Source organism: Podarcis melisellensis (assembly GCF_964234715.1).
Source record: "Podarcis melisellensis genome assembly, chromosome: 4".
Lineage (NCBI taxonomy): Eukaryota > Metazoa > Chordata > Lepidosauria > Squamata > Lacertidae > Podarcis > Podarcis melisellensis.
Window position 1 is genome coordinate 36,527,660 of NC_138531.1, and position 18,003 is coordinate 36,545,662.

Here is an 18,003-nt window from a genome sequence, read left to right on the forward strand (position 1 = left end):
AGAGACTGTGCAGGCCAATTCTGGATCCGCATGTCCTTCCACAGTGGGGACATAGGTTTCTGGGTGGGAGTTGATCACAGTGAGGGTTTGCCAAGCGCGCCTTCCTCTTAGCACGTTTCTCCCTTACATCCTGAGTTTGTGCTTCTTCAAAGCCCATGACACCTTTGGTAAAGGCTGTCCTCCAACTGGAGTGCTTGCAGACCAGTGTTTCCCAATTGTCGGTGTTTAAAGTACCACATTTTTTGCTCTATAAGACTCACGTTTCCCTCCTAAAAAGTAAGGGGAAATTTGTGTGCGTCTTATGGAGTGAATGCAGGCTGCGCAGCTATCCCAGAAGCCAGAACAGCAGGAGGGATTGCTGCTTTCACTGCGCTGCGATCCCTCTTGCTGTTATGGCTTCTGAAATTCAGAATATTTTTTTTCTTGTTTTCCTCCTCCAAAAACTAGGTGTGTCTTGTGGTCTGGTGTGTTTTATAGAGCAAAAAATACGGTACTTTTTTTTTTTTACATTTGCTTTGAAGGAGTCTTTAAAGACTCTCTCCAAATAGTTCTGACGAAGTAGCCTATAATCATGTAGGTGAGAAAACAAATGTATAAGCTTTAGGGTACTTTAGGTATAAGTTTTCAGTTGAGGTGATCACACTTTGTGATTTGGTATAAGGCACAATATTGTAACATCATAAAATCCACAATCCTTCCCCCCTCTTTAAAAAAAAATGCCTCTTTTTCTTTAGCAATAAGCTTGAGAACATGTGGGTGGTATCAGGTGAACCTTTAAGAATCCAGAGCAGGATATCCAGGAAGTGGCCCTCACCACTCTACCTGGTTCACTGTTCATTCTCTCCGGGATAGCAGAAATGGAATTACAGAAAAACAAAAACAAAAATGCAAACACCTTGATTAGAAGAATTTATTTAAATCCAATTATTTGCTTTTTCCTGATAAAGAATTTGAATACGGGTCAGTGCTAGGTACATACAATTCTGTTTTCCATGGGCAACATTGCAGATGCCATCTCAAGACATGTGAGGATGGTGCAGTTCTGATCAAAGCACCAGAAAAGGCAACAATGAAAACATTATCCAGCAAACTAAATCTGAACAAATGATACAATCACGAAGTCACCAGACAAGGTTAATCAAGATAAACAGGGAGGAGGAGAAGTAGAACTGTTTTGGCACTTAGCAGAGGGATCCTGAAGCTAGCAAGAGACGTTTTCTCTACCATTGGCACTGCTGGGGAAGGAAAAAGCACAGTGAAAATAAAAACAGAACAGCAAAGGAGCATGGCCAGTCTGTGCAAGCAAAGACAACGACAAGAGAATATTCTGTTGGGCTGGTAGCAACTGTATAAAGGAATTATAACCACACAACTAAAACAATTACTTTGAAAGAAACGTTCAAATTAGCAGAGTCCTGCCTGCAGTCTTACAACCTGTTTGTCTGGCTTTGATCCAGGCAAGTAAGAATTTTGCAACAGATTTTGTATCATGGGCTTATAGTAAATAATATCCCCCGATCAAGATGAAGCCAGAACATTATAGAAATGTGGAATTTCAAGCAAGGCAGGAAAAAAACCAAGACATAATTCAAGGCCCATTTAGACACAGTAAAGGAACCTGCATATATTGCTTTTCCCTATACTGCTTTTAGGGATGAGGGAGTAATTGATCTGGTTTCTTGTTTTGTTTTTTGGAATGGTCCAACCCAACTTGACACACCTGAACTTGCGGGTGGATCGGAACGCCCGGTCAGATTATGCACTTCTCCAGATTTTGCAATGCATTTTCTGTGCACAAAAGTACATAATTTATGTAAAAGATGTGTACAAACTGAATATTTTACAGATGAAGAGCACTGAACAATGTGCACCTAATGTAAAAAGGGCAGGCAAAATGTGTACAATGGGCCAGAATGAGTCTGAACAGATGGGCTAGACCAATAATTGAGTGCCAATGAGACCCAATCAGAATGGAAATAGTTGCTCAGCCAATCTCTAACTCCATGATGGCCTATGAGGATTTTCAAGATCCCAATGACTGGCACCAATGAGAGCTTTGTGCCTAAGGCTAACTGCTGTCTGGGTGGGATATATTTCTTCGCGATCACAGCTGATATGCTGCAATTCCTCTGAAAATCTACCTCCTGTGTTTAGTACTGAGTGGGCCTTTTGAGTTCCCATCTAAGTGTCTATAAGTTTCAAGGGCAAGGGGTCTGGTGTACAATCTTTCCATCTGTGCAATTTTAATAAATGAGATTTATTTTCAGCAGTCTAATAATAAAAGTGGAACATATGATTACAATAGTCTAAAAAGCCTTTTTTCTCTGAAATCAATATGGCTAAATTAAAATGTTTTAAAAATTAAACTATTCTCAATCAAATGGTGGTAAACCGAACAATTCTGGTTTGAAATCAGCCATCGACTTGAGCACTAGAGTTGCTTCTTTCGTAAGATCTTTGTTCAGGTTTTCATCTGGAATCATCACCACTTGCATTCCCGCTGTCAGTGATGCCTTGACTCCATTGGGGGCATCTTCAAAGACAAGACACTGAGAAGTAGAAAGAAAACAGAGCACCATAATCAGAAAATTGATTCTGCGTATATCCAGCAAATGAAATCATTTGGCTTTAATTCCTATGTCATATACACATTTTTTTACAGTCTTCAGGGAATACTTTACTTAGAAAATACCAGTAGTTTAAGAATGCATTTTTAAACATATGCATATACACCAAAAGAGACTTCTTCACACAAGTGCATAGTTAACCTATGGAATTGCCTGTTGAATTGTGGCTTTTTGATCAATATACCGCAATGTCGCACTTTATTTCATTAACGTTTAGTGGCCGTAGTATGACACAAAAGCGGACATCATTCAAAAAGTCACCACTATTTTTGTGCTTCTTCTTTCCCCATGATTCACCCATGGAAAGAACTATATGCCAAGATACTGCCCCCAATTTCATCCTGCAATTTTCCTTCTTAAACGGGTTGCAAACAGATTCCTTTGGGAAGCAATTAACATGGAAATGAGCACTAAACTTTCCAGATTTCCAAAAATGGGAATTATCCGCTAAGGAAACATTGGGAAAATGGTGCCTGAATGCAGTCACAATGATGGCCATCAACTTGGATGGCTTTAAAAGAGGATTGGACAAAATCACGGAGCATAAAGCTATCATTAGCTACTAGCCATGAGATGGCTATGCTTTGCCTTCATGGTCAGAGGCAGCATGTTTCTAAATATCAGTGGCTGAAAAATGTAGGAGGGGATAGTGATGTTGTGCTTAGGTCCTGCTTATAGATATCTCAAAGGCATGTGGCTGGTCATCGTTAGAACAGGATGCAGGCAATGATCCAGGAGAAGCAGGGAAAGGCAGCGAGTAAAGTCCTTCAGACTCATTTGGGTGAACAACTTCCTTCAAAGCTCATTAATGTGCCAGCTCCTACATGCCAGTTCATCATAGAATTGTAGAGACGGAAGGACCGTAAGGGTCATCTAGCCCAACCGGCTGCAATATAGGAATCCTGTCCACAGCTATCCCTGGGTGGGCTCAAACCACCAACCTTCTGGTTAACAGTCAGAAGCACTGACCCATTTCTCTATAGGCTCTTGTGCCAATTAGGTTGCTGACTCTGAATGCAGCCTCCACACTCAATGGTGTTCATGGACAATTATGACAGATTTCACCATAAAAACATTTGATCCAGTAAGACAAGCAGCTATTTCGCACAACATTATTGCAGTGCCGTGGCTAGAACTGTGCATTATTGTTGTCATTACAAAACAAGAACATTATAGCCGAAATATTTCTTATTCGTTTACTTATGTATTCCTCAGTTCTCAACCAGATACAAATTTTAAGGGGGGGATGATGACATTTTATTTCAGTCATTCTTATTCTTTAATAGGGAACCAATTCTTTATTAAGCAATAAATACACATCAGACCTGTATTGTGAAAATTAAATGAGCTCATTTTGTTACTAAAATATCACTGTTCTGTATCCTCCCCCTTCAGTTAAGTTGTAAATATTAGAGATTTATATCACCATAAGAGAACAGAATCCCTTGGTCTACAATTTGTCTCAAATGATGTGTTAGGAGTGTAGAAAGAAAAGGTCAGAATAAAACAATTTAAGTGCTAACTCTGAATTTATAAATTGAAAATGCAAGGCAAATATTTCAGTGAAACTTACTACACACTTATGGTTTTTTAATACAACAGTTTAGCTACCATTGCATACTACAATCTGAAGCAAAAAAAAATTCATATTAATAGACGTTTCATCTCAATGTGACAAGATTTCAGTGCCTATTTTTCTTCTGATTTCTTGAAAAAAATAATAGAAACCAACAAATGCATTTGGTCAACCATCTTGAGGAAGGTTTGCATAAGATGTAGAAGTCTATCAGAAACCATTTCTTCATGTGTTGAAATGTTTTTTTGTTGGGGGGGCATTGGTTTCAGTTCCCCAATTCTGGTTTTAGTGCTTGCAAGAAAAGAGCACAAAAAGAGAAAGCAAACTGGGGTGGGGGGAGCCATGCACAAGCGCTTTGAACATCTATAGTCAGCATCCCTCAGCCTTACCTATTATGCAGGGCTGCTGAGAAAAATAGGCTAGCTCAAAGTACACTGCTCTGAGCTTCTAGTTGGAAGGCAAGTAATGCATGAGATGATAGATAAATTGATAACCTTGTTCAGAAGGCATCTAAGGAACTCTGGTGGTTCGCCTCACATTGATTTTATAGAGCAAATTAATTATGTCAGGTGTTAAATATGTCAGTACAGGAAGGTGTAATATATTAAGCAGTAATTAATTTCACTTAAATGAGGAAGTTTCTAAAAGCTTTATAATATTCCCTTAAATACTGAATTCCTTAATAAATTAGTAATCAAACCAACATCTAGAATTCAAGCTTGCCCATTTAGTGGTTTGGTAGGATGTTTGTCTGTATCTGTGCATTGCTAAAAGGGTGTTCTGTTCTCATTGATAACTCTATTTGCCTTTTCCTTTCCGCAGCCTAATGTGGCACAGTCAACAGTACCCTTAAGGATGCAAAATACTGATACATGAAAGTATTTTAGTCCTGGATCAAAATTAAGAAACACGGCATTTCCCTCACAGACTTTAAATTGACTCCTTTGTGAATAAATGTAAGAAGTGTTTTCCTTGCAGACTGTAAATTGTCCCCATTGTGACTAATTATTCATATAAAAAATTCTTGGAGAAAAGGAAGAGGACATCTGGGACACTGATTAGAATCCATATGTATTCGGGGCAAGCATTCTCCCCAACAGGGAAGCCACACTTCTGAACGGCATTGATAAACGGGTAATAGGATGTCTGAAGGAACAATCATGCCCCCTGCCATTAAAAGATTCCTTATGCTTCTACAAAGCCAGGGCACAATGAATCTTCTGTTTTCATGAATGCTGTATCACAGGTGAACCTGCAACAATCTAGCTCCAGTGATTGTGCAGCCTGCTGTAGGGATGCAGCAATCTGTTCATTTGCAGACCATAATAAGGCAGGGCCAGGACTGGACAAAATTCAATTCCTCTGAGTTGGATGCATATCAGAGTCTATCCAGCTAGAATCTGGCCCTTAAGCTTGTGCTCATGTAAACATGTTGGGAGGGAGGGAGGGAGGGAGGGAGGGAGGGAGGAAGGAAGGAAGGAAGGAAGGAAGGAAGGAAGGAAGGAAGGAAGGAAGGAAGGAAGCTTTGCTTCTACCACCCAGGTCTAAAATTTCCAGAGGTTCAAACTAGGAGTAGAATATGCTCAGGAACAGAAGCATACAGTTAAACAAAACTGCAGCTATAAATCTATTTAATTTTAAAGTATAAGGGTGATTCCTGGCAGCGACACTAGGGGAAACAGAATTTTGCAAATCAAAACTGATGAATTTCCATGCAAACTTTGAGGATGACTCAATACTGACTTGTCTCTGAGTTTGGCTGGCAATACAAATCTGAGCACATGTTGAAAATACAAGGACATGGCTTTAAGTAATGAAACATACCAAGGAGATGGCTAATCAGAGAAGCACAAAGGAATTTAGAAGCATGCACTCCAAACAGCCAAAGATACTGAATAGAGAATAAAGAGGATTTTAGTTCACCATCTTTGGAAATAATACTTTATCCTCCAGTTGGTGAGGTTACCATCAGTGGTGAAGCTGCATGGTCTGGCGCAGTGAGAGGTGCGCAGCGCATGTCCGGGGGGGGGGCAGCTGCGATGGTACCCCCCTCCCCAATGGTGCTGGGGCGGTGTGCTCCCCCTGCCCCACCAGTGGTTACCACATGGTGGCTATGTCTACTTAATCAAGCCATAGTATGGCAGTTTCACTTAAAAGGTGCATGAATTTCTGACCCAGACATGACCATAATATATATATCTCCCATATTGCTCAAACATGGTTTTAGCCCAACATCTAGAAAACCTGTGGAAACTACAACTGGAGCTGCTGAGGGGGAACGAGAGAGGCATAAAAGAAATGAAGTTTGAAGGATATGGATGGAGATGTCCTCATGCTATTTACAACCACTTCATTTAATGCCCAATCTTTTTACATGGACTTATCAAGGTTCAGTCTTGCTAAGGTGTTCCCCAGGATCTCTCAAGTATCTAAGCCAGTCTTCCGCAGCCTGGTACCTTTGAGATTTGAATTTCAGCTCCCTTCAGCCACCGGCCAATGTGTCCAATAGTCAGGGATGGTGGAGCCCCTTCCCACAGGAGACAATGATGGCCACCAACTTGGATGGCTTTAAAAGAGGACTGGGAAAATTCATGGAGGAATAGGCTATCAATGGATACTAGCGGTGAAGACTATGTTCTGCCTCTGAATACCAGTTATCGAAAATACTCTTGTGCTTGCAGGTTTCCTACAAGCATCTGGTTGGCCACTGTGAAAACAGGATGTTTTTGGACTAGATGGGTCACTGGCCTGATCCAGCAGGTTCTTCTTATGCTCTTAGGATGGAAGTTGAAGTCCAAAACATCTGGAAGACATCATGTTGCAGAAGGGTGCTCTAGGTGCTCTTGCTATTAGTCTCAGTTGACAAAACTCTCAGGAAATTATTTAATGCCACCTGTTTCTAAGCAGAACCCAAGACCATCACATCTCTTCTCCAGGCATTTCCTGTTCCCTGCCATAACTTGGCACTCTCGGACAAGTGCTTCTTTTGCTCATGCTCAGATTACAATACGAGAAACAGAAGAAAAAGGCCAGACCCATACCAACACATTTCTTAATCATCAGGTTTCAAAAGTATGCATCTAAATGGATATAAATGCTATAGAGTCGTAGAGTTATATAATTGTAGGGCTGGAATGAACCACAATGGTCAACTAGTCCAACACTCTGCAATTCAATAATCTTTTGTCCAACATGGGGCTGGAACCCAAAACCCAGAGATTAAGAGTAATCAGAGATTAAGACTCATTCTCTACTGACTGAGCTATCCCAACAGCAGTTATCAGCCCAAAAACTGCACACAGCACATTTATTTGTGCCTTATCCATCTAGGGCCTGGCCTCTTGTGTCCATCAATATATCAGCGAACAACAATGAAATGAAATTGATTTCTAAAGAAGTCTTTTTTAAAAAATACACCTGAGACACAATACCTTACAATCTGCTAATATGAATTCTTTTCAACTTCTTAACTTCTCCCTTCACAAAGCATCTTTTCATTTTCACTAAATTCTCTTACTTAGTCTTCATTTCAAGTTGAAGATTAAAGACATTTTCACAAGAGATACTAAGAATGCTTTTAAAATATCTCAAATTAGCCACTGGCAAATATTAATTTTAAAATATTAACATACATTTGGGTAATGTGGGGTTTTATTTTGAATTACAAATGCCAACCCTCCCTACCAACACCCCTGGAAATAACGGAAGAATTCCTTGTGATAATGCCTTAATATTCTTTCAGTCAGAGACTACTGACTGTTGGTATTGCCAGTAATAAGAACCCAACAACATTGCTAGGCTCTGAACAGCTGCTGTAAAATTCTGGAAGAGCTCTCCTGTCTGTGGGCTTTGTGAACAATCTAGCTAGTCTGAGACATAAATCCACACTCTTCAATTTCCCACTGCATTCAGAAAGCAGAAAAGGGAACAACTCTGACATACTTGGCCTTTAGATCCTTCTGCGTTGCACAAAACACCATTATCAAGGCTGTTCAGAAACTTTTTCTTTAATCCACACAGTATAAATAAATATACTTCAGTACGTCCCCTTGAAAGATCTAATTGACTTCCATGATGTCATTAAGCTTATTGTATGAAAAACGACAATGACTGTGGAATGCAATATGCATAATGGAAAAGCTTAACTAATTCTTTGGAACCGGAGGCAATTAAAACACTTAATTACCAATAAGCTGGGAAAATGACCCATAATTACGGTGGCGTTAATGCTGCAACAAATAAATGTACCTAATCTTTCTTCAGTTTTTATTGGTACTGACACCTATTGTCAACATCCCAGCAGTATTTTGAATCAAATGATGGGAGTCTTGCAGAGGTCACTAAAAAAAAAAGGACTCACAGTGATGACCAACTGCCCTTTCCCCCTCCCTATTAATATAATAAATCCAAGGATATGAGAATACTCCAGCAGTTATTAAGACTGCAAGCTGGAATGCCACTTTGCCTCTCAAAAAGACTGATACTTATATTTTGTTTGTTGTTGTTTTCTTTCTCTGTACCTGAATCCAACATGACTCCTTTGTCTATTGTAAGAATAACAGTTGGGTCTAATAACATTTTCTCTTATAACAACAAAGCACAGAGCAAAGACAATTAAGCATCATTATGTGGTATCAAATATGCCCCCACATTGGTTCTTTGCTCCAACTGAGGCTTCTGTCACTGGAATGGAGAGGGACACAAATTCTGCCAATTCTCCCTGCTGCCACTACAGCACCTCCAATGCTTCCTGGAACAGATTTTGAGGAGACAGAAGGTGTGCTGAGCAGCTAATTCCATCCCTGACACTTTATCACAGATTTGTCCTGTCCTGTTGTGTGCCACAACATTCAATCTACACAAAAGTTAGGCGTTTCAGGTTTGACTCTGAACTGTATGCTGCCTGCTGGATTTCAGAGTTGGTTAATTGAATTGACCCTGAACCTTGTTCCCTGACCTTTTGACTTTGGATCAAATCTCAGATTTTGAACTTTGGATTTAGCATACCGACTTGCTGCCAGGTAGGTCAGGGGTTCAGGACAGAGTGCTTTAAGTGTGTATATAGCCGCCTATCTTTTTCTCGGCTAGTCTATATGTTCTGAGTTTTTCTTGTTGATAAAATCTTTCCACCTCCAAAGCAGATTCTATTGCAGTTGAAAATGCAACATCTAGTGGGGCTATAAAACGAGTAAAGCATCTATTGATTAAAGTAGGAGTCCCCAAGCTTTCTGGGGCAGTGAGCACATTTAGAATTTTAAGAAAGTGTTACGGGTGTGGCGTAACACAAAATAGCTGCCAAGTCAAAAAGAGCAGAAGAAAGTTAAGAAAACAAAATGCTGTTTGTGGTTTTTTTCATTAGCAGCAAAAAGTTGCCTACATAAACCACTGCTGCACTGATTCGCCCAGCCTTTGCTCAGAATGGAAGGGATGTGGGTGTCTGATTTTGCATCCAATGAAATGAGAGCATGTTTAAAGAGGTTTGAGACATGTAGAAGAGACTGAGCCTGTGCACATGGGACCTCAGCAGGAGCAAACAGTCTCTCACGCACTGTGAATTATGAGATGCTATTTACTGAGAACTTTCATAGGAAATACTGGTGGCACACTGGCACTCACAGGTGACAAGTGGCAAACCCCCACACCAGTTTTTAAAACATGGAATTTGATTTTGAAATAGAACTAAAATAATGACAACAAAAATAAAGGAAGAAAAATATGTGACAGTACAATAGGGCCACTGATTAAGCAAGAATGTAAACCCACTGATTACAGATCTTAGTATAACATTACAGTGGATGCTCTGTATACAAACCTAATTCGTTCTGGGGGTCCTTGCGTACCCTGAAAAGTCTGCAACATGAGGCGCTGCTTCTGCGCAGCGCGATAGGGCGCCTCTGCGCATGCGGCGAAACCTGGAAGTATACACTTCTGGGTGTGCCATGTTCGCAATCTGAAAGTTACGTTACCCGAAGGTAACATAACCCGAGGGTCCACTGTAATAAAGTTGTGGAACAATTAGAGTAAAATCCTAAAGAGAATCACTGACCATTGACAGAGTTTGAATGTATGTATTACGCACCTAAAGCATACTCAGAAATAGGTATTTAATTTAGTAGCTATGTACCTCCCATTTTACAACTGCAGGAGGATATAAGGAAGGAAAATGACTAGTGAAACCTAGCAAGGGTAGTTCCTCCCCACAGCAATTTATAAACACTATTTTCCTTAAAAAAAATATTTTTCTAGGCTGTATACTAACTCTTTCTAGCATTGGGATACATGGGATGTCTATATAGAAAACAAAATGAGACAAAGTTGATGTTTAGTTTATTGGGACATTCATAAATGGCTTAAGAGACTCTCAAACAGAACAATCTTACTTTCTTAGTAATCTTACTTTCTTAGTAATCTGACTCTTAATTTTATTTTAGTGCTTTCTAGGCAAGTTATTCATATCTAGCATCAAGAACAATCTTAGCTTTCAGTGCTGTCCTTCACTGTGGAGGGAAAGAATACTGCAATAGTTTAACTGGGTTTCATCTAGCCCCGCTTGAGTGCTACAATTAACAGCTATTATTTTTCATAATTTGAAAAAAGCAATAAGAGATGCCTAGAAATGTAAATGTAAAGCCAGGGAATGGGTGGGGGAAATGGTTTTGGTATACAGAATACAATATGATTGCATCTTATGCAAGGGGATGGTGCATATATGCCAAAACACATATACTCAAAGTGCCCCTTGGAACTGCCCCCATGTGAGCATCCTTATTTTCTGGAGCTGGCATACCAAGCGGGCTCGGGGATGCTCTCACAAGATCTCACAGGATCATCCGAATTACCACAGAATCTCACAAGAGCATTCCAGATCCTGCACTCTGAGCAGGACTTGCTTTGTAAGCAAGGAGGAAAACTTGGACGCTCTTTCTGTGCTGGGAAAACCCAGCCCCAAAAGAGCTTGTAAACTCCCCACCTTGCAAGCATTTAATTTGCCCAATTTCAACCAGCTGGCTTTCAACCGCACAAGGTTGAAATCATGCAAGTTAATTGTGCCGAAGATGCAATTGTACTATATTACTGCAATAATTGTGGGATCATGGATCTATAGAAATCAGGCTTATTGGCTCAAAAAGTGAAAAATGTATTTTTACATTTTATTATTACTACTACTCTTGATATCATAAATTAGGTACAGAGTATACAGCTTTTTTTCAATAAGCCTAGTAGCTACTTTCTATAGAGCTACACTGCTGATATATATTAAGCTCAATAACATGGTTTGATGGCTATGAAAGCTAAGATTGTTCTTGATACTGGATATGAATAGCTTTTGTCTAGAAAGCATTAAAATAAATTAAGAGTGAGATTACTAAGGAAGTAAGATTGTTCTGCTTCAAGTCTTTAAAGCCATTTATGAATGGCCCAATAAACACTGAGAAGGTATAGTAGACATTCCATTAAGCTTTCGATAAGAGTGCAGACACAATGAACATCTCTATGCAGCTATGACAATAATTTGGAAGTACTGCATCAAAGCAATTTTGCAGTGGGGAAAATTCTTCCAGCTGATTCATATCTGAAAATTGGTCTTAAACCTGAAGAAGTTTTAAAGACACTTTGGAAAAAGATGAATTTAAGCACTGACACAAGCAGTGGGAATGAATTTTTAAAAGTTGCTAGCTTCTTTCATTAATTTTATACCATTTGTGATCATAGAAACAAACAAAAAAGCCGCACCCAGACACATTTGTTCTTGTTGCTGCTGCTATAAAAATAATAATAATCTGTTTCCATCCCTGTTCAAAACAGCATCAAATAGTGTAATCTTTTAGCATAAAAAGTTATCCCTTATGAATTTTTAACACTGTCCAAAGAGAATAAAATTAGCATTTAGCTGCCTACTGACAAAGCACCTGGTGCCATTCACAGATAAACTCCACAATCTGCCATGAAGTTCATGGATTAACAGGTAAAAATTGTACATTTCATACATCACCAATATAAATTTGCTATACTGATATGAAGACCTAAGGATATGTTGACAAGGACACAACTTCAAAAATACAGCTTGTTCACCAACCATGATAGCACACTGATAGTACGGTATGTATCATTTTCTATTAATCACTGAAGTACTTTACAACAAGAGCTGTATTAATAGTGAAGTGTGGGGAATTGGTGAATTCTACTAGCGCAGTACCCTACCTGTTGACTACTATGTCACCTGCAATTCTACAAAGAACCACCTTGAGCCCCGTGAGGTGGGCTGCTACAATCTAGTCATCAAAGCACTTTTTGGATCTTCTGCTGGGTCCAACTCCGGAGAAGTAAAAGGGGAAGGGTCAAAATGCATTTTTTACCTTTTAAATCAAGGATTCCATTAAGACAGAAATAATCATCTGCCTAGATCCTGTAACTAAGAGTACATCAACAGGCAAGGCATCACAGTATGACTTCATATGGGCGCACAGTTGTAGAACACCCAGTATATGTGTTGTGGATACACCACCATTTGTGGGTCTAGCTATTGATCATCTCCCCTCAAATAGTTTGTGGATACTAGCCATTACACCAAAGTCACAATCATCCTGCAGAAAATTATTCAGCGCCCTTTCCTTATCACATATTCACTGTGAAAACCATTTTTTTAATGCCAGTGCTCTGTAACCTATGACTAGTTAAAACCATAAGCTCCCACGCACATACAGACTATATTTGATATTTGGTGAGAAGATAGTTCAGAGCACTCCTACCTAAAATAGAATCAGGAGTTTGAAGTTTAATATTCTCTATAAAATTCTTTAAGAAAAAATACAAATGACGACTTTGGAAACAGCAATTTCAAAATGAGCCTATACAATCTGTTTCAATCTAGAGCTGTGCAAGTTTGTTCCTTTAACTGCTTGCAATGTTTTGCTATTCAAAAGGTACAGATTTGTGCCTGGGTACCTTTTCATTCCTCAAGAGCAACTACAGAAATGCTTGGCCCAGTTCCATTTGGTCAAATTTCAACCTAAAAGATGCAACACATGGAGGCTATGTAATCCTAGACATGTGACAATAGATTAAAATGCTATTTGAATGAGCTTTGGGTTACTGTTAAGATAGTTTTGAGATAATTTAAAAATAAAGAGCTGTGTGCTGCCAAGATGTGCAAAAATAGTTATTTGTACATTATTTAAGAAGATACAAAATGGAAATTCGAAGTGCACAGTTTTAGTAATGTCATGATAAACCTTTTGTATTATTCAACTTCTGCTTTTGATGTACAGAATATCTAGAAAAAAGGGAGAATGTGTTTGAGTGACCCACTTAACAGCAGTCCTATTGAAGTACTAACGAATAAATGAATTTTAAATAGCTACAATATTTGCAATTTGGGGCTCCTGCTGTGTAAAGCGTCTGAAGAATTAGGTTTTAAAAGAACAAAAATGCTGCTTATTTTGGTTCCCAAAGGGTGCGTCTCTCTGTTTGTGTGTGTATATATATGTGTGTGTGTTTGTTTCTGAACTTTCTCCCTGCCCAAGAGGAGTCTGTAAACCCACATACAGTGGTAGCTCAGGTTACATACGCTTCAGGTTACATACGCTTCAGGTTACAGACTCTGCTAACCCAGAAATATTACCTCAGGTTAAGAACTTTGCTTCAGGATGAGAACAGAAATTGTAAGGGGCCACTAGGGGCGCATAGGAAGATGGCTGACAATAACATCTCTCCGACCCACACGAGGTAATTAGGAGGCTGTGATGGGAGTAAATAGCCTCCCTACCCCCCCAAGGTTGTGGGGGGCTGCTCTTGCCTGCTGTGCCCTATACCACCCCCGAATTTGTGGGGATGGGGGCACTAGGCAGAATGCCCTCCTGTGGATCTCGGCGCTCCTGGATGCTGTCTCTGTTCCGCACCTCTAGCTGCAAGAACTTCAAAAGAAACAATTAGGTGGAAGCGAATGCACATATTTCAAGGAAGGAGGGGGAGTAAAGACTGCTAATTGAAGAGATCTCTGATAAACAAGACGAGTCGGAGGAACAAGATAAATCATGAGAAGATACGCCAAGACAAAGGGACTGGATAGGGGAGGGGGGAAAACTTTCCTTTCCCCCCCTCTAAGTTATTAACCAAGAATCCCCCCCCCCCACAAGTCAGAAAAGTCGTTTTAATGACTTAAGTTGTGGATTTAAGACTGTGTGGAGATAAATTTTCTAACCAAAGCATGTTTTAAGAAGATCGTGGAAAGTATAAGAGCTTTGGAATGACGCAGTTAAAAATACCGTCGCCATGTTGGCAAGTTCTGTCGGAGGACTTAAGTCTGGGAGGAGAAATAGAGCTGTTTTTATATTGTGGGTAAGACTCCTCAGAGGGACTTAAGAGCGACAGTATTGCGAGATTAATGATGGAAAGAGTGATGTTATTTATGAAAGTGCTGATATATAGAAACCATCTTGATATGAGGATTGGACGAACGGAAATATTCACACAGGATTATAATTGGTGTTTATCTGTTTAAGATTATCAGAAGAGATCATAAAGAAAAAAAAATATACGAACAAGATGAGATGTGGAAACAGCAAGATAAGACTGGATAGAATTATGAACTTTATTTGGAATGATTTGGATATTAATGCAGTAGCAAGAAGAGGATCGGAATCCCCCTTCGGAACTTGAAATATGGGTCCCCTCAACAAAAATTTAAAATTTGGCTTTGTAATTCGGAATTTATGTGATGTGATTTGATTTGATTTGATTTGATTGGTCAGTTAATAATTTTTTTAATTTTTTTTTTTTAAAAAAGAGAACATAAATTGTGCCGCTGCCGCCGCCGCGCGGTGACAGCACGAGACCCCATTAGCTAAAGTGGTGCTTCAGGTTAAGAACAGTTTCAACTTAGAAGGTGAAGGCTTCACCTTAAAGGCTTAAAGTTTGAAGAACAGTAAGCTGTGGAAACCTTGAGTTGGCTACAGGATTCAACTTGTTTCTTTCGTATACAGTGGTACCTCGGGTTACATACACTTCAGGTTACATACGCTTCAGGTTACAGACTCCGCTAACCCAGAAATAGTGCTTCAGGTTAAGAACTTTGCTTCAGGATGAGAACAGAATCGTGCTCAGGCGGCCCGGCAGCAGCAGGAGGCCCATTAGCTAAAGTGGTGCTTCAGGTTAAGAACAATTTCAGGTTAAGTACGGACCTCCAGAACGAATTAAGTACTTAACCCGAGGTACAGTGGTACCTCGCAAGACGAATGCCTCGCAAGACAAAAAACTCGCTAGACGAAAGGTTTTTCCATTTTCGATTTGCCTCGCAAGACGAATTTCCCCTATGGGCTTGCTTCGCAAGACGAAAACGTCTCGCGACGTCTAAAAACAAAGACATGTTTTGTTTATAAAGTTAATTTATTTTCCCTTCAGTTTTTGAACTGCTCTTTACAGTATGTGTGACTTTAAAGAGCAGTTAATAAACTGTTGTTGTACCAAATTTGGCTTTGTTTAGACTTTTTTTGACCATAGGAACGCATTAATTGATTTTCAATGCATTCCTATGGGATTTCGTGCTTCGCAAGACGAAAAATTCACTAGACGACAAAAATTGCGGAACGAATTAATTTCGTCTTGCGGGGCACCACTGTACCACTGTACTCTGTTAAGTTATTGCTGAAGCCTATGTGGCTGTCAGGGGATATTTTCTATACCATTGTCCATAGCCGTCATGTATGTATAAAATGTAGCCTGGCTGAATCAGGACATTTTTGTTGTGCATTTGGGGCTCCACAGCTTGCACAGAACCATTGTTGTGACACTGCCTGTCGGGGAACTGCCATCGGAGCTAGAGGCAGAGGCAAGGCTCCAAAGCAATGCTGGAGAAGGGCCCAGCAGGGAGAGAGGCAGCTCATCGGCTGGGGAAGGAAATCAGCGTAACACCAGGGATAAAGGGGGGCAGATGGGGGAATCGGCGAGGTGGCTCCAGGACTCCTCACCAGAGACCAGCGGCGAGAGCACGGGTCCTCTGCTGCCCACACCCACCCTGCGCAGAAGACTTCCACGCAGGGAGAGTAGGCGGAGACTTGGCATAAAAGAACTTCTTTGCTGGAAGAGGTTCAAGAAACGCCCACTGATGGATTCTGCTAGCGACTGAAACAGCCACGAAGTGAAGGGCTGTCCAGATAGAAAAGGTTTAACCAGGCAACCTAGCCAGGAGTGGCGGCACCTTACGCACGAGCAACCCCTATAACTATTACACTGCCCTTTTGACCATCCACTGGAGCTGCAGCACTCTCTTATCTCCAGGAATACAGCCAATCCTTTCAGCCAGCAACTCAAGTCCAAAATATCAAAATGCACACTTCATAGTCAAAAATGAGGAATTCCTATAATCAACTCATAATGTGTAAATCATAGAAAGGTAAAACGTTTCATAACTGCTGGATTACTCTGATATTCAGATGTTTACATAAAGGTGATATTTAGGTAACTGCACACAGGCACATCGTTCTTTTGATCTCTATATTGAGTTACTGCCACTATACAATGGGAAAACTCCATGAAAACAAACTAAGCAGTAGCACAGATGCAAGGTTAAGGTGAGCATCATTTGAAGAAAACAAGTCAGCAGCACAGAAATAGAAATCTTTACATTTGCATGTCTTGAATGCCCTTCAGTGAGCTGTTAATTAGAATACTCGACAACATTCGCTGCTGCATAAACACTACTCCATTTTGAGGGGGAAATAAGCAGCTTTTTTTTTTTTGGTACAGAGGAATTCACAGAATGTATTTTTACAAAGGTGTAGGGAGGGAGAAGAAATGATAACTTTATTGTGTCTATTTGGGATGCAATCAAGTGAAAGGATGTATTTCTTGAGTGGCAGTTGGATAGAAATAATGTGATTCTAAAGTAACAAGGTCATATTACAAACGAGGTTATCCCAATTCTTCCAGATGGTTGGCATGTATTGCTTAGAAGACAGCACTCTCAAATTTATTTGAGACATTGCGTGTGAGGAGACCCTGCAATATTGCTATGACTTTTTGGGTCAACATTTAATTATGCCAGTAGCTTTCCAAACTGTGTTTCAGGAAATAAAGGGGTTTCTCAGGAGCATATGGGGCAGATATGTTTCTCTGAAAGGTGCCTTGCTATTGCTCTTTCCTTGGAATTCACATCTGCAGGGCTGTATCTATGACCAGTTCATGAATAACTACGATGAGGTCCAATGGTAATGGCTATGCCCTAAATGAATTGAAAAGGGCATAAGAATATAGCTCAGTGGTAGATATACCAACTGGAACCAGGATTCTTTGGGAGAAGCCTTAACTGTTTAAAGTGGTACGGTGCGGCTTTAAATGAGTGCAGATGAAAAGCTACTTTTAAAACCGAGGGGAGATTTGAAGGCCAGTTTGTGATGACTGTGTGGAAGGCCTGAAGAAGAATTAACAAATCTCCCTGGGCTCTAGATCATGGCATTTGTTCCACTTACAAAGATATTGGAAAACGTATGTCACAACCCAGGGACCCTGAAGTGAGGAACTGAAAACTCTGATCAAGACAAGGTTCAGGCTGCTAGAATGGGTGGATGGGGGAACTGTCTTGTCTGCAGGGCTCTCCCTGCCGGATAACACAGCTGATGCAGTACTTCAGTCTCCCTGGCCTTAAGAAGAGAAAGATTACAGAATAAGTCAAAGGCCCCTTAACAAGCCAACCAAGCTTCTCAAAGGAAACAGAACCTTCCACATTCCAGGTCCTGCCTGCCTACATCAAGTTTCCATTTCTGCACAGAGAAAACATATCCTGTAGACCTTAGCATGGTGCTT

The 18,003-nt window shown here is 40.2% G+C and overlaps 1 protein-coding gene across 1 annotated transcript in view; it reads right to left on the reverse strand.

Annotated features, from left to right (window-relative positions):
• Positions 1-896: 896 nt before the first annotated feature.
• The window catches only part of PUDP (pseudouridine 5'-phosphatase), a 62,557-nt gene continuing 45,450 nt past the window's right edge, over positions 897-18,003 (reverse strand). Inside the window, exon 4 of the mRNA XM_081907728.1 lies at positions 897-2,549. Coding sequence (XP_081763854.1) covers positions 2,373-2,549 — 177 coding nt within the window. The 3' untranslated portion in view covers positions 897-2,372. The remainder of the gene's footprint in view (positions 2,550-18,003) is intronic.